This window comes from Bos mutus, chromosome 28 (assembly GCF_027580195.1).
Source record: "Bos mutus isolate GX-2022 chromosome 28, NWIPB_WYAK_1.1, whole genome shotgun sequence".
In the NCBI taxonomy this organism is placed as follows: domain Eukaryota; kingdom Metazoa; phylum Chordata; class Mammalia; order Artiodactyla; family Bovidae; genus Bos; species Bos mutus.
The window spans coordinates 12,487,662-12,508,016 of record NC_091644.1 but is presented as its reverse complement, the minus strand read 5'-3'; the positions used below and the strand labels follow the sequence as shown (position 1 = coordinate 12,508,016).

The following is a 20,355-nucleotide window of genomic DNA, read 5'->3' as shown; positions in this document are numbered from 1 at the left end:
TAACCTATGGAGCTCCAGTATCAAATATTAGAGAGAGTTAGGAAACATGGGTTCTTGTCTATTTGTTGCTTTGGACTGACTGCGTGACCTTGGACAAACTTCACTTAAATCACTCATAGACTTTTTGGAAAATGATCTAAAACAGAGGTAGCAAAGGCATAACAAGGCATAAAAAACACTGGCACTGCCACCTCCCAAGACACTGCTCATGGCAGACATCACTAATCAATCACAGCATTCTGTAGAGTAGTTATCCCAATTACCCTGCTGCACAGCCTTGAATCTTCAGCAAAGCCAACCAATCTGGCCAACCAACTAATCAGAATGGGCCCTGGAGATGAAACCTGTTCACCTTCCCTGGACTAAATCTCTTCTAATCCTTGAATTCCAGAGCTATAAAATGCTAGATGTCACATATATTCTCATTACAGATACCCTTGAAAGTGAAAGTCACTCAGTCATGTCTGACTCTTTGTGACCCCATGGACTATACAGTCCATGGAATTCTCTAGGCTAGAATACTGGAGTGAGTAGCCATTCCCTTCTCCAGGGGATCTTCCCAACCCAGGGATCAAACCCAAGTCTCCCACTTGCAGATGGATTCTTTACCAGCTGAGCCATCAGAGAAACCCAAGAATACTGAAGTGGGGAGCCTATCCCTTCTCCAGTGGATCTTCCTGACCCAGGAATCAAACCCATGTCTCCTGCATTCAAGGTAGATTCTTTTCCAGCTGAGCTACCAGGGAAGCCCTCAACTAAAATCGATCTTTCTTCTTTTCCTTGGCCTTTTTTCCAAGCCCTAGCAAGGCTGCTGCTGCTGCTAAGTCACTTCAGTCGTGTCCGACTCTGTGCGACCCCATAGACGGCAGCCCACCAGGCTCCCCCGTCCCTGGGATTCTCCAGGCAAGAACACTGGAGGGGGTGGCTAAGGCGAGGCTAAGCCAAGGCTATAAAGAAAAAGACTGGCTGGAAGGCTCTTCCGTTACACCTATGTCTGAAGCTCCGAAAGTGACCCTGTGTATTTTTCTTGGGCCTCTTTACCTTAGATTCCCTCATTCTGCTAAAAAGCTCCTCCTAAGGCCAATGTCCCCTCTATCCTCTTAAGGATTTCATCAAGGTAGAGAATTCTGTTCCTTTTCAAATGCTATGAGATCATGGAAGAAAAGACAGCCTGGGGAAGTTCAAAGACATTTAATTATTATCCTCAGTTCTTTTGAAAATTATTAAAAAGCCCAGAATTAGAAATTCAGATTTCCTCCAGATCCCTGAGAACAAACATCTCACTTGTAAAATGGCTTAATGTGTCTGTTTAATGTACACAAAATTGTCTTTCAGGAAAGCGGATTGTTTTTCATGTCATTTTGCATTTCTAAAATATACCACCTATGGCAAAAGGATTGCGATTCAAGGTCTGACAAAATCCACAGCAGAAATAATTAGCCCCAGAGGCTGTGTCTGAGAGTTAAATGAAAGAGAATCGAGTTACTTATTTATTTCTATTCTATCTGGATCTCTCCATCATAACCTGGGGAAGAGGAACTGTATCTTTGGAGGCTGGAAGGGTATTTTGCTGCATCGTCTCTATGAGGTTGATTTGTTGGAGAGAGCCCTGAGCCCCCAACACAGCAACTCCTCCTGGTCCAGGAAGCTACGAAAATCTGCTTCAGCAATGTAACTTTCTAGGAAAAGCTACCAGAAAATTCTACTTGTTTGCAAAGTTTGCCCAAATCAGAGGAACAATGATGTTTTGTTATTTAGCATCCAAGGAAGGGCTCAGTCCTTACTCCCAAGGACATGGACGGTCTTTTCTTGAACTAAATTGCAAACATCAAAATAGACGGCCAATTGAGGGTCTGTGGTGGTTATTTTTTCAAGTTCATCAAAGAAGTTTACTGAAAATAAAGCTTCATTTAGGGGAAACTCTGCAACATCAAACCCACTAAGAACCTCAGTATTCACAGCTTTGCTGTAATTTGGAGGCTAAATGCCTGGCAGCTCCTGTCAACCCCCTAGGCATATTAGGTGTATAGGTATATCAGCTACCTTGCTCCCCAAATGAAAAATGACTCTTGCCACGGTCATGTCTCCTCGCTCCTCAGCACCTCTTGGGTGTCTCTGTCGGTCATGACTTTAAATAAATGTGCCTCTTATGAAACATTTACAGATATCAAGAGATGGAGCTGCCTCTGCCCTCTGCCCTCTGCCCAGAAGAGGAACAGACTTCCAGGAACTCTGGGACTCTCACTGGCATCTGTCAAAGCAATGCAAACAGCAAAGGGCAGAACCCAGACCTCCCCGAGGGTCTCCAAAAGGCTGCTCCATGGGAAAGAAGGCTCTTCAGTTCAACTTTGGTGCCAGTGGGGTTACTAAATCAGAACGTGATCCCCTCAGGGGTTTCCGACTCTTGGGAGACAACTAGAGGAGGGATATCCAAGATGGAAGTGGTTTACAGGAAGACACTTCTTCCAAGAGCAACTGGTCCCTTGGGATGTGACCCCTCCTCCCACCGCATCCTTCCTCCTACCCAACTCCATGGTCACAGGCCCTGCTCCTCCTGCCACCTGCTTCTCTCTCTGTATATGGTGATACGCCTGGAAAGGAGTCCAGGAGGAAAATAATCATAAGAGATGAGAGGGAGGCAGAGGCCTGATGACACAGGGAGAGTTTTTGTTTTTGTCTTAAATGAAGTGCCAAGCCAGGGCAGGGCCAGGAGATTGGGTCCTTGACTATTTTCTGCATCCCTCCAGTTTCTCTGGAAGCTGATAAAGGACTATTCTTTCTCCTTTTCCAGTTCCCCAAGTGCTGAGCTCATTGCCAAATGCACCACTTGCTGCCTTTGCTGAATAAAGGACAGTAGAGGAAGTGAGAAAACATAACAAAATTTGAACTGCCAGGGAACAGACTATTCAGTTCAGTTCAGTTGCTCAGTCATGTCCAACTCTTTGCAACCCCATGAATCACAGCACACCAGGCCTCCCTGTCCATCACCAACTCCTGGAGTTTACCCAAACTCATGTCCATTGAGTCAGTGATGCCATCCAGCCATCTCATCCTCTGTCGTCCCCTTCTCCTCCTGCCCCCAATCTCTCCCAGTATCAGGGTCTTTTCCAGTGAATCAACTCTTTGCGTGAGGTGGCCAAAGTATTGGAGTTTCAGCTTCAGCATCAGTCCTTCCAATGAACACCCAGGACCCATCTCCTTTAGAATGGACTGGTTGGATCTTCTTGCAGTCCAAGGGACTCTCAAAGAGTTTTCTCCAACACCACAGTTCAAAAACATCAATTCTTTGGCACTCAGCTTTCTTCACAGTCCCCCTTATTTTATCCATGGATACACCAAGACCTTGAAAAGGAATGAACTTATCCAAGGTCACCAGAGAGATTATGGCAGAGCCCGGATTAAGAACACAGTGTTCCGCTGTTCACCATTCTTCAGATGAAAGGAAGTGATGGTAACCCCTGCTCTCATATCCCAAATTGATCTTAAAACACCATCACCAATCCCCAAGGCCCAGACGGATACATTGCATGAAGCTAGGTCAGTAAACTCATTTCCTCCTTCCTGAGGATGTAAGCTTTCTTCCTGGAGAGGTTGAAAGTGGTTGAGAAGCCATACTGCCCACCTCATGGCTTGGGGGAGACAGTAACCTCATGGCAGCTTCTCCCGGAGCCCACACACAGGGGCCTGTGGGAACAAGCAGCCCCTGAAACCAGCCACTCTCCATTGCAGGAAGTTATCTGTCACTCCTGGGGCACAAGCCCTGGCAGAAGGCTCTGTGAATGCCTGACTGACAGAACTAACTCCAGAGAGATCCAGCATGACACAGAAGGAAACAGGTTGTCCCCTCCCAGAGGGATTCTGCACCCCACCCCTTCCTGGGCAAGTTGAAGCCCACAGGCTAACAGAACCAGCAGGTCCCTGTGGAGGTCAGGGAGCCGGTAGCTTCTGCCCTGTGAAATGCTACTTTTCTGTCATTCAGCTTTCGTTGCAAGCTATTTTTAGTATAAGCAAAGCCAATATTTGAGGGAGAGTGATGTGGGAGTGGAGCCTTGTCTTCCTCTCTCCTTTTCCGTGAGCTGCTTGCTCCCTGTTTCCCTGGGGACAGTTGCTTCCTCAACAGCCACCATGAAATGAAGAGGAAAAAAAAAATTGCTGAAAAGAGAAAAATGGGGAAATGGGGAAAAGATCAAAATTCAGCCTCTTCACTAAAAGCAGTCTGGGAAGGTGAAAGTTTTTCAACCTTTCAGCGTAATGCGCTGGATCCTGGCTTTTCCATAGGTACAAGAAACCAGAATGCCCAGTCCATTTACTTTCTGGATTAACTCACCTCCAGCAAACAAGGAAGGCCCAGAGGTCTGCTTGCCCAGGGAGGAGGCAAGTTCACAGGTAACCTGGATGTCCTCAGGTAAGATCTGTGTCCCCGGAGGCTTGTGAAGCAGGAAGCGAGCTTCCACTCAAACAGGTCCCTGGCTCCTCAGTTTCGTAGAGCCTTCCATGTCAGCACGGGGCCAATTTTGTGAACTACAGTTAATTAGATGAGCAAAAAGGACAGCCCCAGTGCTTAAGAGGCCTGGGTACATTTAATTGAGCTTTCAAGTGCCCTAATTTCCTTAAGAAAGACAGAGAAGTAAGTGTCCTGTCCTACTTCCCTCCACGACTCAAACACCTGAGAACATTTTCTGCAATTAAGTTTTTAGGGCAGATTTTCTGTTGTTGTCATTCTTCTGAAGTAGTTGTTTTCCTGGGAAAAGCCTCATTCTGAACCCAGACCCTAAAAACAGGGCTTTGAGTGCACCAATTTGGGGTGTTTGGGGCCCAGAGGCACGAGTCAGTCTGCCTCCTCCTAAACATAGCCTCGTAAACTAAGCCTGGAACCATCAGCTCGTGTGTGGTCCCGAGTGTGATTTTCCAAACACGTGTTTCCTGGCAATGACAATGGCTGGCAACTTTGTCATCATCATGTCTATTTTTGAGTCTTCCTGTTCAACAAACTTCTTCACAGCTGAAATGGAGGCTCCAAGGAGAGTCTCAGCCCATCAGGTACTTTTCTGACAAATGGGCAGTGCTAAACTGTGAGCATTTCCCGAAGGCCCTGGGGAAAACGGTGCGTGAGAAAGTGTCCCAGCGTGAGGTGCATCTGGTGTGCCTGTGCTCAGTCATGTCCGACTCTCTGAGACCCCATGGACTGGAGTCCACCAGGCTCTTCTGTCCGTGGAATTAAATACTAGAGTGGGTTGCCATTTCCTATTCCAGGGAATCTTCCCGACCCCAGGGGTTGGACCCATTCTCTTGCACCTCCTGCATTAGCGGACAGATTCTTTACCCCTGGGTCACCCGGGAAGCCACAGATGGTGGACTTCAAATACAGATGTTCTGTTTCCTACAGAGCCTCCAGGGGCGCCAGCTTTTACTAACTGGGAGGGAGGGAGGAAGAAAGAAACAGTGGGAAGGAGAGAGAGTGTGCCAGTGTAACATGAATCATATATGGTTAAACTCAGGCCCCTTGCATCCAGCCACAGAAAGACACAAGACATGTGATCAGGATTAGAAGAGGTGGGTCTCCAGGCCTGTCCGAGGATGGATGGAAAGGTCACAGGCCCTGTTTTATCACCAAACTACTTCAAGCACCTTGCCACCCAAAAGCTCTGCAAGAAAATGCAACAACACATTTTCACTTTCAACACCTGGGATGATTTCACTTTGCAGACTTTGCTGGAAGAACCCCTATGTGTCCAGTGCCTTGAAGAGCGTCTGACACCTCTCAGGTACTCCAGGAATACTTGAAGGAATGGGTGAATGACTTGGAGGAGAGTCCGGGCATATACAGTAGAACCTGTGTCCTTCTCTTCTGGTGACTTAACACACCTTCTTCCATCTTCCCAACAGATTTGGGGTTGCTGCCTGTCAATGGATGGTAAAGACACCTCCCTATGTCAGAAGGTACTGGCATGCCTTCTGAAACCAGCCCTGTGTTCATCAGCCTCACCCACATCCAGGGAGGACTGGATATGGGGACCACAGTGAGCACACTTGTCCCTCTTTCCTCAAGATTCATCTGTCAGCCTGCCAGGGTTTCCTGTGACACACGTGCCTACAATGTACAGTTCCCAGGGAGAGCCCAGCCAGCCCTCCGGCCCCCAGCCAGCTCAGGATGGCTGTATGAAGTGAGAATTTCCTGGCTGACTTGACAGTGATGAGTCAAGCTGGCATGAGCCAGCTTCAGAAATGACAGGGCCTGAATTGTGTGCATGGACCAAATATCATTGGCTGGCTGGACCCAAACCTGGGTCCTGGAATACTCAGACCCCATTTAGATGGCCATGCCCAGAGGTGGCTCAGCACTCTTAAATGATGTCTGAGTTTGGCAGTGTCTGAGGGCTCCTCCATTCCTGTCACAGGAGAGGATTTATCCTCCACTCCCTGTCCCTGTGTGTCTCCACACCATCATGTTTCCTCCATGTTATGGTGACCAGGCTCCCTTAATACTAACAAAAATAATAATAGCAAATGCTTATTAGCACTAACCACATAACGGGCACTATTCTAAACATTTTACATATGTTGATGCATCAAATCCTCCTAACAACATGAAAAGGCAGATGTGCACTGCTATATTTAAATGAATAAGCAACAAGGACCTTACTGTATAGCACATGGAATTCTGCTCAATGTTATGTGGCAGCCTGGATGGGACGGGGGTTCGGGGGAGAACAGATGCATGTAAATATGTACAGCTGAGTCCCTTTGCTGTTTACCTGAAACCATTACAACATTGGTAGTTGGCTATGCCCCAACACAAAATAAAAAGTTAAAATGAATGTTAAAAGGCAGAGACTATTATTAACGTTCATTGAACGGATGAACAAACTGAGGCACTAGAAGATGAAGCAACTGGCCCGGGGGAAAGCCCTAAAGCTGAGATTCAACAGAATGACCACAGAGGCTGTGTTCCTAACCACCCTGCCATACCACACAGAGCAGCCCTCCACGTGCCAAGCACCATAGCATCCCTCCCCAAGGAGGCAGGTCCCAGGAAGAGAGGAAAAGCAGGACCTGGCGATCTGGGGATGCTAAGTGCTCCACCTGTCCTTCTTGCTGGCTCCAAATGAATGAGACACCAGGCCAGATGGGGAGCAAAAGAGAGTAGAAGCCCCAATTCAGATGGTGCTGGATCAGCCCCACAGTAGGTTGCTGTCTCTCAGTCCAGACAGAGAAGCTGAACCGGAGCCAACAGAGACAAGGGAGAGCACTGACTGCCCTGCTTTATCCACTGCCTGGACGCCATATTCGCTCCTGTGTGCTGGGGAACACCAGCGAAGGCATGTGCATTGGACGGATGGATGAGTGGATAGAAATGGATAAACAAACAGATGGATGAGACAGAAGAACAAAACAGGCACCCACTCCTGGCAAAAACCCCAGTGGAAAGAGGCATCAGCATAAGCACTGGCCACTAGAGGCTGCGGAAGCCGGGGGTGAACAGCCGGGATGAACCAGACTGCTCCTGGGTCAGAAGGCTCTTCCTTCCCCCAGGACTCTCTGGGGATTAATTTCTGAAAGTCTCCTTTATTTTCATGGGGGAGGGTAGAGAAGCCAACACACCAGCTAGCAAAATTAATAGTTGCTCTTTGCAGAATGTGCTGGAGAGGCGGGCACACACAGCCTATGCCCTGCAGACTGGCAGCACGGTCCAGTGGCTGGTATGGCTGAGGCACTTGGCCTGCAGGCCTGGACCAGGGGCATCTTCCATGGCAGGGACCAGACACTGGGCTGCCGGGCTGGGCCTGGGGTGCACTGATTGTAGGAGGATGTAGGCAGGTGGAGTCCAGGAGACAGAAAGTGACCCTGTTGCACAATTCTCAGACATATTCCACTGACCGTGGGAAGCGGAAATTCCTATGCTGAGTCAACAGTGGGATTTGGGGTCCTGCCTAGCTCTGACCCCTGTATCCCTCTCTCTACTGCATCATTTAGTTGAACTTGTGGAAGTAAATGTAGAGGGTCTCTATAAGAAGGGACTGGATGGTACATCTCATCCATTGCCTTGAACCATGGTAATAAGTCCTGGTGGCCACTCTGAGTCCTGTTGGCCACAGAGCAGAAGGAGAACTTGCTGGTCTGGTTTTGGAGTCACCAAATGCATTCTGTCCAGTACCCAACAGTAACTCCCCAGGGTGGTGATTCTGGGACTCTGCAGATACTATCCAATTCTGCTATGGTAGTGCATTGCAAAAACAGCCATAGACAACATGTAAATAAGAACATGGCTGTGTCCCAATAAAACTTTATGAACACTTAAATATGATTTCACACCATTTTCGCATGTCACAGAATAATCTTGATTTTTTTTTAAAGCCATGTAAAAATGTAAAAACCATCTTGAGCTTGTGAGCTGTATGAAACAGACAGTGAGCCAGATTCGGCCCATAGGTGATAGCTGGGGTGAGTAAAATTTTCCCAAAGTTTGTTCTCTATGATGCCCACAGATGCTTCATGGGGTAAGGGTTCCATGGTGAAACAGGAGTGGGAAATGCTGGGCCAAAGTCTTTCCTACTGCAGGAATTACACGGTGATACCCACTGGACGATCTTGAAAACGGGACAAGAAATCTGTTCAACTTCCAGGAAAGTATTTTTATTCTGGAGCATCTCCTACATCTAATTTTCTGTGGACCCTAACGAAAGTAATGAGGATGAAATCTGGCCAACCATCAGAAGCAGTGCCACCAAATGAGATCCTGCCCTTCTTTGAACATCTCCAGTGACACACAGCTCACTACTAACCATGGGTTCCTACTGAATTCAGTGACTTCTCGGACTTGTTCTCCCACCCAATGATGCTGGGTCCCAAGTAACAAATCTAGTGCAGTCTACTGCATCCTTCATCACAGATAAACCTTTATGTTTAATAAAATAAATAAAGCTTTCCTTGTTCGATTTACTGATTCAAACAGCAAACATAAACTCTATTTATCCACAGGATAAAATAAAGAGTCATTATTAAGTCATGGGGTATAAGAGTGTGGATTACCACTCAGTTCCTTTAAAAGAAGCCTCAGGGGAGTTAAACTCAAATTAAATCTCAATTTACTCCCAACTGCATGAAAAGCAGGATATACCATTTCACTATGGGGGCATTGGAGAAGGCAATGGCACCCAACTCCCGTACTCTTGCCTGGAGAATCCCATGGACGGAGGAGCCTGGTAGGCTGCAGTCCATGCGGTAGCTGAGGGTCAGACACGACTGAGCGACTTCACTTTCACTTTTCACTTTCATGCATTGGAGAAGGAAATGGCAACCCACTCCAGTGTTCTTGCCTAGAGAATCCCAGGGACGGGGGAGCCTGGTGAGCTGCCGTCTATGGGGTCGCACAGAGTCGGACACGACTGAAGTGACTTAGCAGCAGCAGCAGCAGCATGGGGGCATTCTTACTTTAAAAAAAAAAAAAAAAAGTCTATGCAACCCAAAATCTGTCTGCTACATAGGGCGTCATCTGTAAGGGATCATCTGTAAGGGATATAGAAATTTTATGTACATTTGTCTAACATGTAAAAAAGGGAGATAGGGAAGGAGGTGAGGAAGAGAGTGAGATGGAAATGTGAGGTATGTGAATCTGCCACCGAGCACCACTGAAAATACAAAGTAGAAGATGCTGATAAGAAATGTCACCAGCATCATGAGGCACTTAAAGGGAGAAATGAAGTCAACGGTGTCACCTGTGATTAAGCTCTGCCCATGTGCTCTCCATTTTGTTCAACTGGTCCAATTTCAGGTACAGACAGCACAGCAGTGAATGCACCTATTTAACTCTATTAAGCCAATAGGATTATTTCTCTTTGAAAGGCTTGTTACATAGTCTCTATGGGGCCCTAGCAGATAAGGATAGAATGGTCTAGGCTATGTATACTATGTTAATGTAAAATGCCACACATGCATATGTTTAGGAAGATAAAAGGAAAGACTGGCATTTTTCTTTCTCCTTATTTCAACAAATCATTCCCCAGACAGTAAAGCAAGTAGAATATATTTTCAATTCATGGATTAGATGCGTCTGTTTCCTGGAGCAATATTTAAATATAGCAGCATGGGAATATGAGGTCAATAAGCAAAAAAAAAAAAAGAGTAATTCTAAAGGCTCTATCTTTGTTCAAGGAGCTGATAGATATATTGGCAAGACCAGGCTTTGAAGTGAGCACAAAACACTGAATCTATAAAGGGGCTGAGCAGCTACACAACCCAGCCAGTGTAGGCTGTGCTTACACCTTGAGGTGAGGCCATGCTTGGCCACAATACATAGTTTTTCTAGGGAAATAGTCACTCTGAGATTGCTGTGGAAATTAATACGAATATTCAGAAACAAGGTGCTAATGGAGATGGTGTGCCTATATCTATCTCTAAACTCTGTATGCCTATAATTTTTCCCATTATAAATGTGTTCACTGGTACTGCCACTTCCGTATTATATTACCTTAGGGAATTCCCACCTAAAATTTTTCTTTCAATTTCTGCCTCTCAATTTCTTAGTTTATGAAATACGAAGTTGAACTAGACCAACAATCAGTAAACTATGGCCCATGAAACAAATCTGGGCCCCCACCTGTTTTTATAAATAAAGTTTTATTGGAACAGAGTCACACCCATGTACTGTCTGTGCTGATTTCAAACTACAGTGGCAGAGTGCAGTTGTGACAAAGTCTCTCTATAGCTTGCAAAGCCTAAAATATTTATTAGCTGGCCCATTACAGAAAAACTTAACCCTGACCTAGACTATTTCTAACACTAATTTTGGCTTGTGAATCTATAAAGTACAACCAAACAATATAAACAAAAGCCTACTCTGTGTGGTTCTTATCCTTTTTGTTTATATATACAGGCACACCTCGCTTTATTGCACTTTACTGATACTGAGTTTTTTTACAAATTGAAGATTTGTGGCAACCCTGCCTTGAGCAAGTCTATAGGTGCCATTTTTCCAACATCATTTGCTCGCTTCACATATTTGTGTCACATTTTGGTAACTCTTGCAATATGTCAAATTTTTCATCATTTGTTAGGGTGATCTATGATCTTTTGATGATAGTAAATGACTCACTGAAGGCTCAAATGATTGTTTGCATTTTTTAGGAATAAAGGATTTTTAATTAAGTCTCTTTAATTAAGATTTAATTAAGATTTTTTTTTAAGTCGCTTGCATTTCAGACAGATTCTTTACCAGCTGAGCCACAAGGGAAGCCCAAGAATACTGGAGTGGGTAGCCTATCCCTTCTCCAGCGGATCTTCCCAACCCAGGAATTGAACCGGGGTCTCCTGCATTGCAGGCAGATTCTTTACCAATTAAGCTATCAGGGAAGCCCAACGTACGTATAATACATTGTTTTTAAAAAAACATAATGCTATTGCCCAGTTAACAGACTCTAGTATAATGTAAACATATTTTACATGTACTGGAAAACCAAGAAATTCACATGACTAGCTCTATTGTGTTACTTTATTGCAGTGGTCTGGAATTGAGCTTGCAGTATCTCTGAGGTCTGCCTGTATTGGCTTATTCTTAGAAAGATTTCATTTAGTTCCCCAAACTCTACAGAGCACATAACTACACACATGTAAAGTTCAAATAGTACACAAAGGGGAAATGAGAGAAGAGATGCGGAGATGAAGCTGGGAGGATGCAAATACAGAATGTAAACCCTGAGACGCTGCATATATTCAATGGCCCAAGAACTTGCCTCCCAGCAACCACTACAGAAAAGGGGTCAGTGTCCCTTTCCCAATTTAGAGTGTTCACTGGAGGTTAACCAGAAGGACCACAGCGATCCTGGCACGAAGAACTATTTACCCCAAGTCTGTGCTTAAGCAGATAACATGAGATGTAGTGAGAAGAGTCCCCAGAAACACCCAAACAGCTGGGCAGCATCTCACTGGCTTTCACTGTGACATTGAAATGTCCTTCAGCGTGGACCGGCTCCAGGTCCCAAAGTGGAACCGATCATCAGTTCTCCCAATACATTCCAAAATTTTGAATTAAGCATGCACCAACATTCTAATCAGAAGATAACAAGTATTTTTGCTTTAAGAAAAAGAAAAGAAAGTAGTCATCCTTAAGAGTCTGGGGGTGCACTCTGATACAGAAACCCTCAGCCATCACTCTAAGAGGAAGCCCTATGCAGCCTGGATGTGAGGGAACTTTGGGGAGAATGGATACATGTATATATACATACACATGTATGTATGAGTATGTATGTATGTATATGTAAGTGTGTATGAGTAATGGAGGAGAGTCCCATTGCTGGCCACCTGAAACTAGCACAAGACTGTTAATTGGCTCTACTCCAATACAAAATAAAAAGTTAAAAAAAAAAAGAGGAGGCCCTAGGAGGTCTCGCTGTTTCTGTAAAGCTAAGGCTGAGACACAAGACAAAGATGGGCTATTCTGAGACGTGGTCATCCAGTTGTTAATAGAATTAACAGTTAATAAAAGCACCAGTAAACAGTGACCCTCATTTCTCATTGTTTACACTTAGCGCTACAACCTTTTATCTAGCCTAGCAACGTGAATAATGCACACGCTGAATCCCTGCCCGGTGCCTGAAACAATGCCTGGTGCAGGTGAGAAGTAAATACTTCCTGAATGAACGGTGTGCTCGTCTGAGAGATCCGGACAACCAGTGATTCCACAGATATGCCAAGGCTGTCTTGGACAATCCTTCCCCAGCTGGGCCTTCCCCGCCTTGCCTGGTTTTGAGACTCACCTGTGACAATGAGACAAGTAAGCGCCCAGATGTGGAGGCCAAGCTCCTGAACTGTGCGTCAAGGAAAACAAATTAAAAATTGAAAAGAAAAACTGCACAGCCGGTGTCTAGTCTCACTCGAGTCCCATTGTTGCAAGGATAAACATTTGGACAGTTGAAGACAAACACAGCTTTGGGTTCTGAGAAGGGAGAGCTGCTTCCCCTCGCACGCTGAGACTGCAGTATGAAATCTCTTTCCTGCTCAGAGCAAGGACCTGCCGTCCGTAAAGGAGAGGCCTGCTCTGAAGGTGCCGCCTGTACTCAGAGCTTCCTGCTCTCTGGGCAGTGGGACTGATCCACCCTGAGCACACCTGAGCAGCCCAGGCCACCTTTTCTCCCAAGAGATCTTCAGAAAGCAGCTGGCCTCGGGCAGTCCCAGCCAAGAAGGCCTGAGCATGCCATTCTAGTCCACGCAAATGTTAGGAGCATCAGAACAAGCAGCCTCAGGACCTAACTGGGCGCAGAGACAGTCATGTCACAGCCAAAGCAACAGACGACAGTGGCTTCAAAAGAAGGCATTATCTTCAGATGGGAAGTGATGACACAGGAAGAGCACTGGATGGGGAGTCTGGAGGCCTGCAAGTACCAGCCTGGCTCTGTCACTTCACTGCCCTTCCTAGGCCTTGATTTTCTCAACTGTAAAATGGACATAAATTCACTGATAAGACTGGCTCCGTGCCTTCCTCATCATGCACCCCTATAACAAAATGGGGGCTAAAGAACAAATTCAACACTGTCCTTGCCCTTCAATCTGATCACAATATTTAGGGCTTCGCACAGTGCCTGGCTCCCGACAGGCTCTCAGTAATGTCGTTGTTAGCAGTAGTATCTGACTTTAAAAAAAAAAAACAAAACACATGATTACATTGACATGAAATGCCCAGTATATGCAAATCCATAGAGATAGAAAGTACATTAGTAGTTGCTAGGGGCTGGGGATAAGGAAATGGAGAGTGACTGCTAAAACAGGGTAAAGGGTTTCCTTTCGGGGTGATGACAATTAGATAGCAGTGGAAATAATGCTCAATAAAAATGGGAAAAACCCTCAATAATAACAAATCAATTAGAAATGGGCAAAATATTTGAATAGAAACTTCACTTGACATATACTGATGGCAATAAAGACATGGAAAGATGATATTTAAACATGGGTAGCCAAGATCTTCCGGAGAAGGCAATGGTGGGCTGCTGTCTATGGGGTCACACAGAGTCGGATACGACTGAAGCAACTTGGCAGCAGCAGCCAAGATCTTCAGGGGATCTTCCCCACCAAGGGATCAAACCTGGGTCTCCTACATTGCAGGCAGATTCTTTACCATCTGAGCCACCAGAGAAGCCCAAAACATAGGGAAGTACAAACTAAAACCACACTTAGATATCACAACACACTGCTTAGAATGCTATAATTTTAAAAACGAGCTGATATTACCAAGTACCAGCAGGGATGAAAAACAACCAGAACATCATTCATACAGTCCTGGTAGGTACAGCTAATTTGATAGTTTCTTGCGAACTTAAACTTACCAGAAAACAGAACAATCCAATTCCCAGATACTTACCAAACTGAAATCAAAAATCATATTCCCATAAAAATCTGAAGGAAAAGTAGAAACAACCCAAGCTGGTAGATGGAAATACAAACTGTGATGCATCCCAAAAATGGATGATTCCAGTCCAAAGTCCTCAGCTCAGCATCTGAAGAGCCGACAAGCTGTCTCCAACCCACGTTCCCAGTCTCACTGCCCCTCAGGTGCCTCTGTATTGCCAGCTCCAGCCTCACTGCCAGCAGCACACCATGCCCCTGATCTTCTCCTGCTGCTCCCTCACTGTGCAATCGTTTCCTCTCCTTTAACTTTTCAGGATCCTAACCCACATTGCCAAGCTCCACTCAAATGCTTTCAGTTTTATTAGGCATCCTTCTCAGCTCCTGGCCCACTAAGTAGTCTCTGTTTTCAAGCTCAGCTATGTTTTTCTTTTTTATATTGTCTCTATCATCAAATGTGCTCAGTTCACCTTGAAATAGATGTTTCAGCTCAAAGGCTTTCCCTCCAATGAAGCCCTGTGAATTCTTCCTTGACTCCCTGCTTCCCCACACTCAGCCTCTCCACCACAGACACACTCACACAATATTTGTATTCAAAACATTTCTCCTCCAGAAATCCCTTCAATACCTTCCAACCATGCTGCGATGGAATTAGGATTATTCATTATTTTTCACAGAGATGATAAAACACCGGGCCTACAGTTGGTGCTCAGTATCTCTTAGCTGATGAAGATAGACAGAATGGTCCTAAGGGACCACACTGAAGCAGCAGGCCCCACACTGTGTGACTGCGCTGTCTGCGGTTCCCTCACCCTCTCACTGTTCCTCTCATTGTACTACCCATGAACAATGCACTACTTCCATTTCAACCCAGGTGAACGCACAGACCCAGACTCCAACCTTAAATTTCCCACACAGAATCTACTCACACACAAGTGTGAAAAAATAACAGAGACTTTACTGAAGACTCTAGAGGGGAGATGAGGGTGATGGTCAGACAACACAACCCATAACAAGCCACCTTCAATTCCTGACGAGACACTCAGGGCTTCCCAGGAGAGCCTAAGTCCCACCAACCCAGACCACCCACCTCCCATCTTCCTCCACACAGCAACTGGCCTCACCAGTTTCTCTCTCCTCCTTTCCATAATCCCAGCTTTAAATTTTCCCACTTTCTATTTTGCTGCTGCTGCTAAGTCGCTTCAGTCGTGTCTGACTCTGCGCAACTTCATAGACGGCAGCCCATCAGGCTCCTCTGTCCTTGGGATTCTTTTTGCTACTACTTAACAATAACATACAGAGAAGGCAATGGCACCCCACTCCAGTACTCTTGCCTGGAAAATCCCATGGATGGAGGAGCCTGGTGGCTGCCGTCTATGGGGTCGCACAGAGTCGGACACGACTGAAGTGACTTTGCGGCAGCAGCAACAATAACATAATCTATGACTCCATAACCAGATGCTTCAGAAGGCACAGCACAGTTAACAGAGCCCTGTCCTCCTTGAAGGCTGTTTGGCCACCAGTTTGGTGACTTGAACATGACATTTAGTGACTTACTCCTTTCCTCAAGCAGTGAGTGAGATACTTATCAAAAATATAATGTAGAGTTCTCCCCAAGGATTCTGATGGGTGAAATTTCACCATCTCCCAACATCTGTGGTCACCTTCTCACTGAGTTTTTGCCATGAAAAATCAAGAGTGACAGCATCTACCTTTCAGCATCCTTGCCTGATCTCTGATACTCCCTAGCCACCAGGACATCCCCATTCATTCTATGTCTAAGCCAAATGACTCTCGACTGAGCCCCAGCATCAGGACAAGGAAGGACAGCCCATACAAAACAGCTTCCAGAATCACAGGGAGTTATTTAGAATGTCACATCCTTCTCAAGGAAAACTCTTGACTCCTCAGACCCAAGAAAGCTGGTGGTCAGGGCTACCCAGGGAAGAAGCCCAACCACAGCATGAGCCTGGCCTGACCAGGTGATCAGCTCATGTCTGTTTACCCACAACTTTCCCAGTCTTTGCACCAAAAGAACCATGTCCCAGGTTCCCCAGGCAAACAGGGATTACTGGTCACTGAAGGCTTGTTCCACCCACAATACTTGCCAAGAACCAGGAGCTCATGAGGCCAGTTAATGAAGCCTAGCTCCACACAAGCAGATCAGAGAGAATGCAGTAAGCGCACAGAGAAGGGGAAGGATGAGCCTAGGCTGCGGGTGGGGCTGAAACAGCCACCTCAGAAATAAGGTCACATAAGCAATGCTCCAAGCATGGGACCAGCGGTCACAGGTGGGCTGCTGGTGAGTTTCATCACCAGCATGACCGAGGGTTTCTAACATGGGCATGATTCTGATCCTATAGGGCAGGATTTCTGAAAATTATGGTGGCCAGAGGACAATAGTCACATCTTCAGAAGGCCACCAAACACACACATGCACACCTGTGCATGTGCAAGCAAACACATACACTCAGAACTCACCAGATCCCATATCATAGAGCCTCTGCAGAATTCCGAGCACACATTTCTCTGATCCTTCCTTCTCACCAAGATAGTCAAGGTGTGTGTGTGTGTCTGTGTGTGTACTGTGTGAGAGTGCACACCTACTCTGCTAGCAGAGGAAATGCTCTACATTCTCCCCAACAGGCCCTCTCTGCCCCACATGCTGGCTCACTCTGCAAATCCCCCCCACAGACCACTGGCTCAGATGTGCACAAAGAGGCCAGTCTCTCCATGATCCCATATAAGCGCTCTTCACCCCCGCCTCACAACAGCCAATGGTCTGGAGAAGACGGAGTGAAACACCACATCCCCATAAAAGCAGAGATCGTGGGCCAGACAGCAGGCCCCCTCATGTGAGGAGGGGGCCAGGGACTCACCAGGACTCTGCCAGTCAGCGTCTGGGCAGATATCATCACCCCCGCCCAGTCTTTCACGGAGGTCATCCAGCCGACCTCGGCTGCCACCGTCTCCTCTTTTTCATCCACTGGCTTGAGAGTGCCATCTGCCTGGCTTGAGCCATTGTTAATCTTCTGGGCCTCCTGGCAAGAGAGAGAACAAGGATTGAGATGTGGGCACCAAGAGGATTTAAAAAACATATTCTACCCAAAAGAATTAAAGCCAGACGGACCCCTGCTGAGGTGGACCTGGTTTGAAGGTACAGAGGTCAGGAAGAAGGGATGGATTATGGCTTTGATTGTTCTTTTAAATCTTTTTTTAAAAAGAATGTTTCCTTTGTTTCCTCTTAAACTATTTTTGTGAAAGAAAGAATGAAATTATTCTCTTTCCATTTTAAAGAAAAAAAAATCAAAAAGCTCAGGAGAGAAACCATCCTGTCTAGGATGAGAGTGGCCAGGAAGAAAGTGAAGTCGGCATTCTGTAATCTCTACCTGCCCAGCCTTCATACCCTTCTTACAACTACACTCTATTTTCCGAAGGAAATCTCCACCTTCTCATTCAGTCTGCATGGTTCAAAAGGGACTAAAGGTATACACTGTCTCCAGGAGTGGAGGCTGGTCAATCAGACCAGTCTATCCCTTTGGCAATAGCAGTTGGGCCAAGGATGGTTATATGAATTATGCCAACCCAATACAACTCAAGCCTGCGATTTTGCTGAAAAGAGTAAGAAAGGTTACCCTTCTCTGAGAATGAAGCTAACACAGAGGAAACTAGAAGAAACGGTAGAATACTAACGTCATCATTGGAACACCTGGATCCAGCGGCACCTGAAATCCACTGCAGACTTTCTTAGGAGACAGTAAATTCCCCTTTGTGGCTAAAAATGTGCTTGAGGAAACAAGGCTGACCTCATCAGATAACTGAGCCTCACATGAGGCCCTAAACTGTATGCTTTTGTACACGCTGTGTCCTCTGCCTAGAATACTCTTCTCCCACCAAGGATCAGGGCTTACCCTCTCACCTCCCTCAAGTCTTTGCTTCATATATGACCTTTTCAATCATTCTTCTCTGGCTACTCTTTCAAAATTCCAACTATCTTCTAATGATGCTGCCTTTCTGCTTTATTTTTCTACAACGCGCCTAAAACTTGTAACACACTCCGTAGATCTCTTACTTATTTCTTTTATAGTCTGCATCCTCCAACTGCTGAATCCTGAGTGCCCAACAGACAGCCTGGTGTACAGCTGGCTTAATAAACATGAATGAAAGAGTAAAAGGGGTTATGCATGTCAGCCCCTCACTGACTACAGAGCCTGGGCTTAACGGCTGCCAAGTAAAATACAGGAAACCCAGCAAAACCTGAATTTCAAATAAACAACAAATAATTTTTCAGTTTAAGTATGTAAAGATTTTAACCCTGAATATTCACTGGAAGGACTAATGCCAAAGTTCCAATAGTGTCCACCTGCTGGAGAAGACTCTTAAAAGCCCCTTGGACTGCAAGGAGATCCAACCAGTCCATTCTGAAGGAGATCAGCCCTGGGATTACTTTGGAAGGAATGATGCTGAAGCTGAAACTCCAGTACTTTGGCCACCTCATGCGAAGAGTTGACTCATTGGAAAAGACTCTGATGCTGGGAGGGATTGGGGGCAGGAGGAGAAGGGGATGACAGAGGATGAGATGGCTGGATGGCATCACTGACCCGATGGACGTGAGTCTGAGTGAACTCTGGGAGTTGGTGATGGACAGGGAGGCCTGGTGTGCTGCAATTTACGGGGTCGCAAAGAGTCGGACACGACTGAGCGACTGATCTGATCTGATCTGATGCAAAGAGCCGACTCACTAGAAAAGACGCCGATGCTGGGAAAGATTGAGGGTAAGAGGAGAAGGGGGCGACAGAGGATGAGATAGTTGGATGGCAACACTGACTCAACAGACATGAGTTTGAGCAAACTCAGGGAGATAGTAAAGGACAGGAAAGCCTGGTGTGCTGCATGTTCACGGGGTCGCAAAGAATCAGACGTGATTTAGGGACTGAATAACAACAAAACATTGCATGGGAATACTTATACTTAAAACACATTCATTTAAAATTAAATTAAAATTTAAATTTAACTAGGCCCCCTACTCAAATAACCACTAAGGTTATTTTTGCAGACATAGATGTTTCAAAAAGATGTCAGCAAAATTATGTTCATCATTTATTTATTATTTTTTTTTACTTTACAATATTGTATTGGTTTTGCCATACATCAACATGCATCCGCCACGGGTGTACACGTGTTCCCCATCCTGAACCCCCCTTCCACTTCCCTCCCCATACCATCCCTCTGGGTCATCCCATTGCACCAGCCCCAAGCTTCCTGTGTCCTGCATCAAACCTGGACTGTCGATTCGTTTCTTATATGATATTATACATGTTTCAATGCCATTCTCCCAAATCATCCCCCCCTCCCTCTCCCACAGAGTCCAAAGACTGTTCTATACATCTGTGTCTCTTAAAATGCTAGAATCCATTAATAAAACAAACTGACCCTGGGGATCATTGTAAATTGGAGTGAGGAGGAAAACCCGAAGGCAGAGATAGAAATCTTTGTCTGTGGTGAGGGGGTGGGACAGAGGGAGGAAAGAAGAGCTGGGAGGCACTGAATGAGTCATCCTCCTGGGGACTTGTAGGCAGGCAGGAAGCTGCTCCTGACGCTTGGTTCTCCCCCGCCAGCCACCCCTGACTCAGGGCGTTGGGAAGACAGACTGAGCATCAGTTATACCAGGCATTCATGCTTAATTTCCAAGTGTACTGGGCTCCCCAGCACTGGAACGATCCAAAAGGAGCCCTGGGGTGGGGGCACAGGGTGGGTATATTTGGGGGCTGTTTGATGATGTCTTTGGAGCCAGCTACCCAAGCCACCTGAGGCCAATCCCAATGGCCTGTTAGGGCCCTGAGTGTTGGCCATATGGAGGCTGCACAGGCGGGTGCCCAGGAGGAGACAAGAGACCCTGATCCAGGGGCAACCTCTAGTAACTGAAGGTGTAGATTCAGCCACTCTGCCTCACGGGCCTTATTTGGAAGACTGCCTGCCCTCTAGGTGTTTCTGGGATTAAACAGTGCCCAACGGCACACG

The 20,355-nt window shown here is 46.1% G+C and overlaps 1 protein-coding gene across 15 annotated transcripts in view; it reads right to left on the bottom strand.

Annotated features, from left to right (window-relative positions):
- The window catches only part of KCNMA1 (potassium calcium-activated channel subfamily M alpha 1), a 780,456-nt gene that overhangs the window by 534,393 nt on the left and 225,708 nt on the right, over positions 1-20,355 (bottom strand). For all 15 annotated transcript variants that reach the window (XM_070364779.1, XM_070364783.1, XM_070364784.1 and 12 more), the window contains exon 2: positions 17,214-17,375. In XM_070364779.1, coding sequence (XP_070220880.1) covers positions 17,214-17,375 — 162 coding nt within the window. The remainder of the gene's footprint in view (positions 1-17,213; positions 17,376-20,355) is intronic.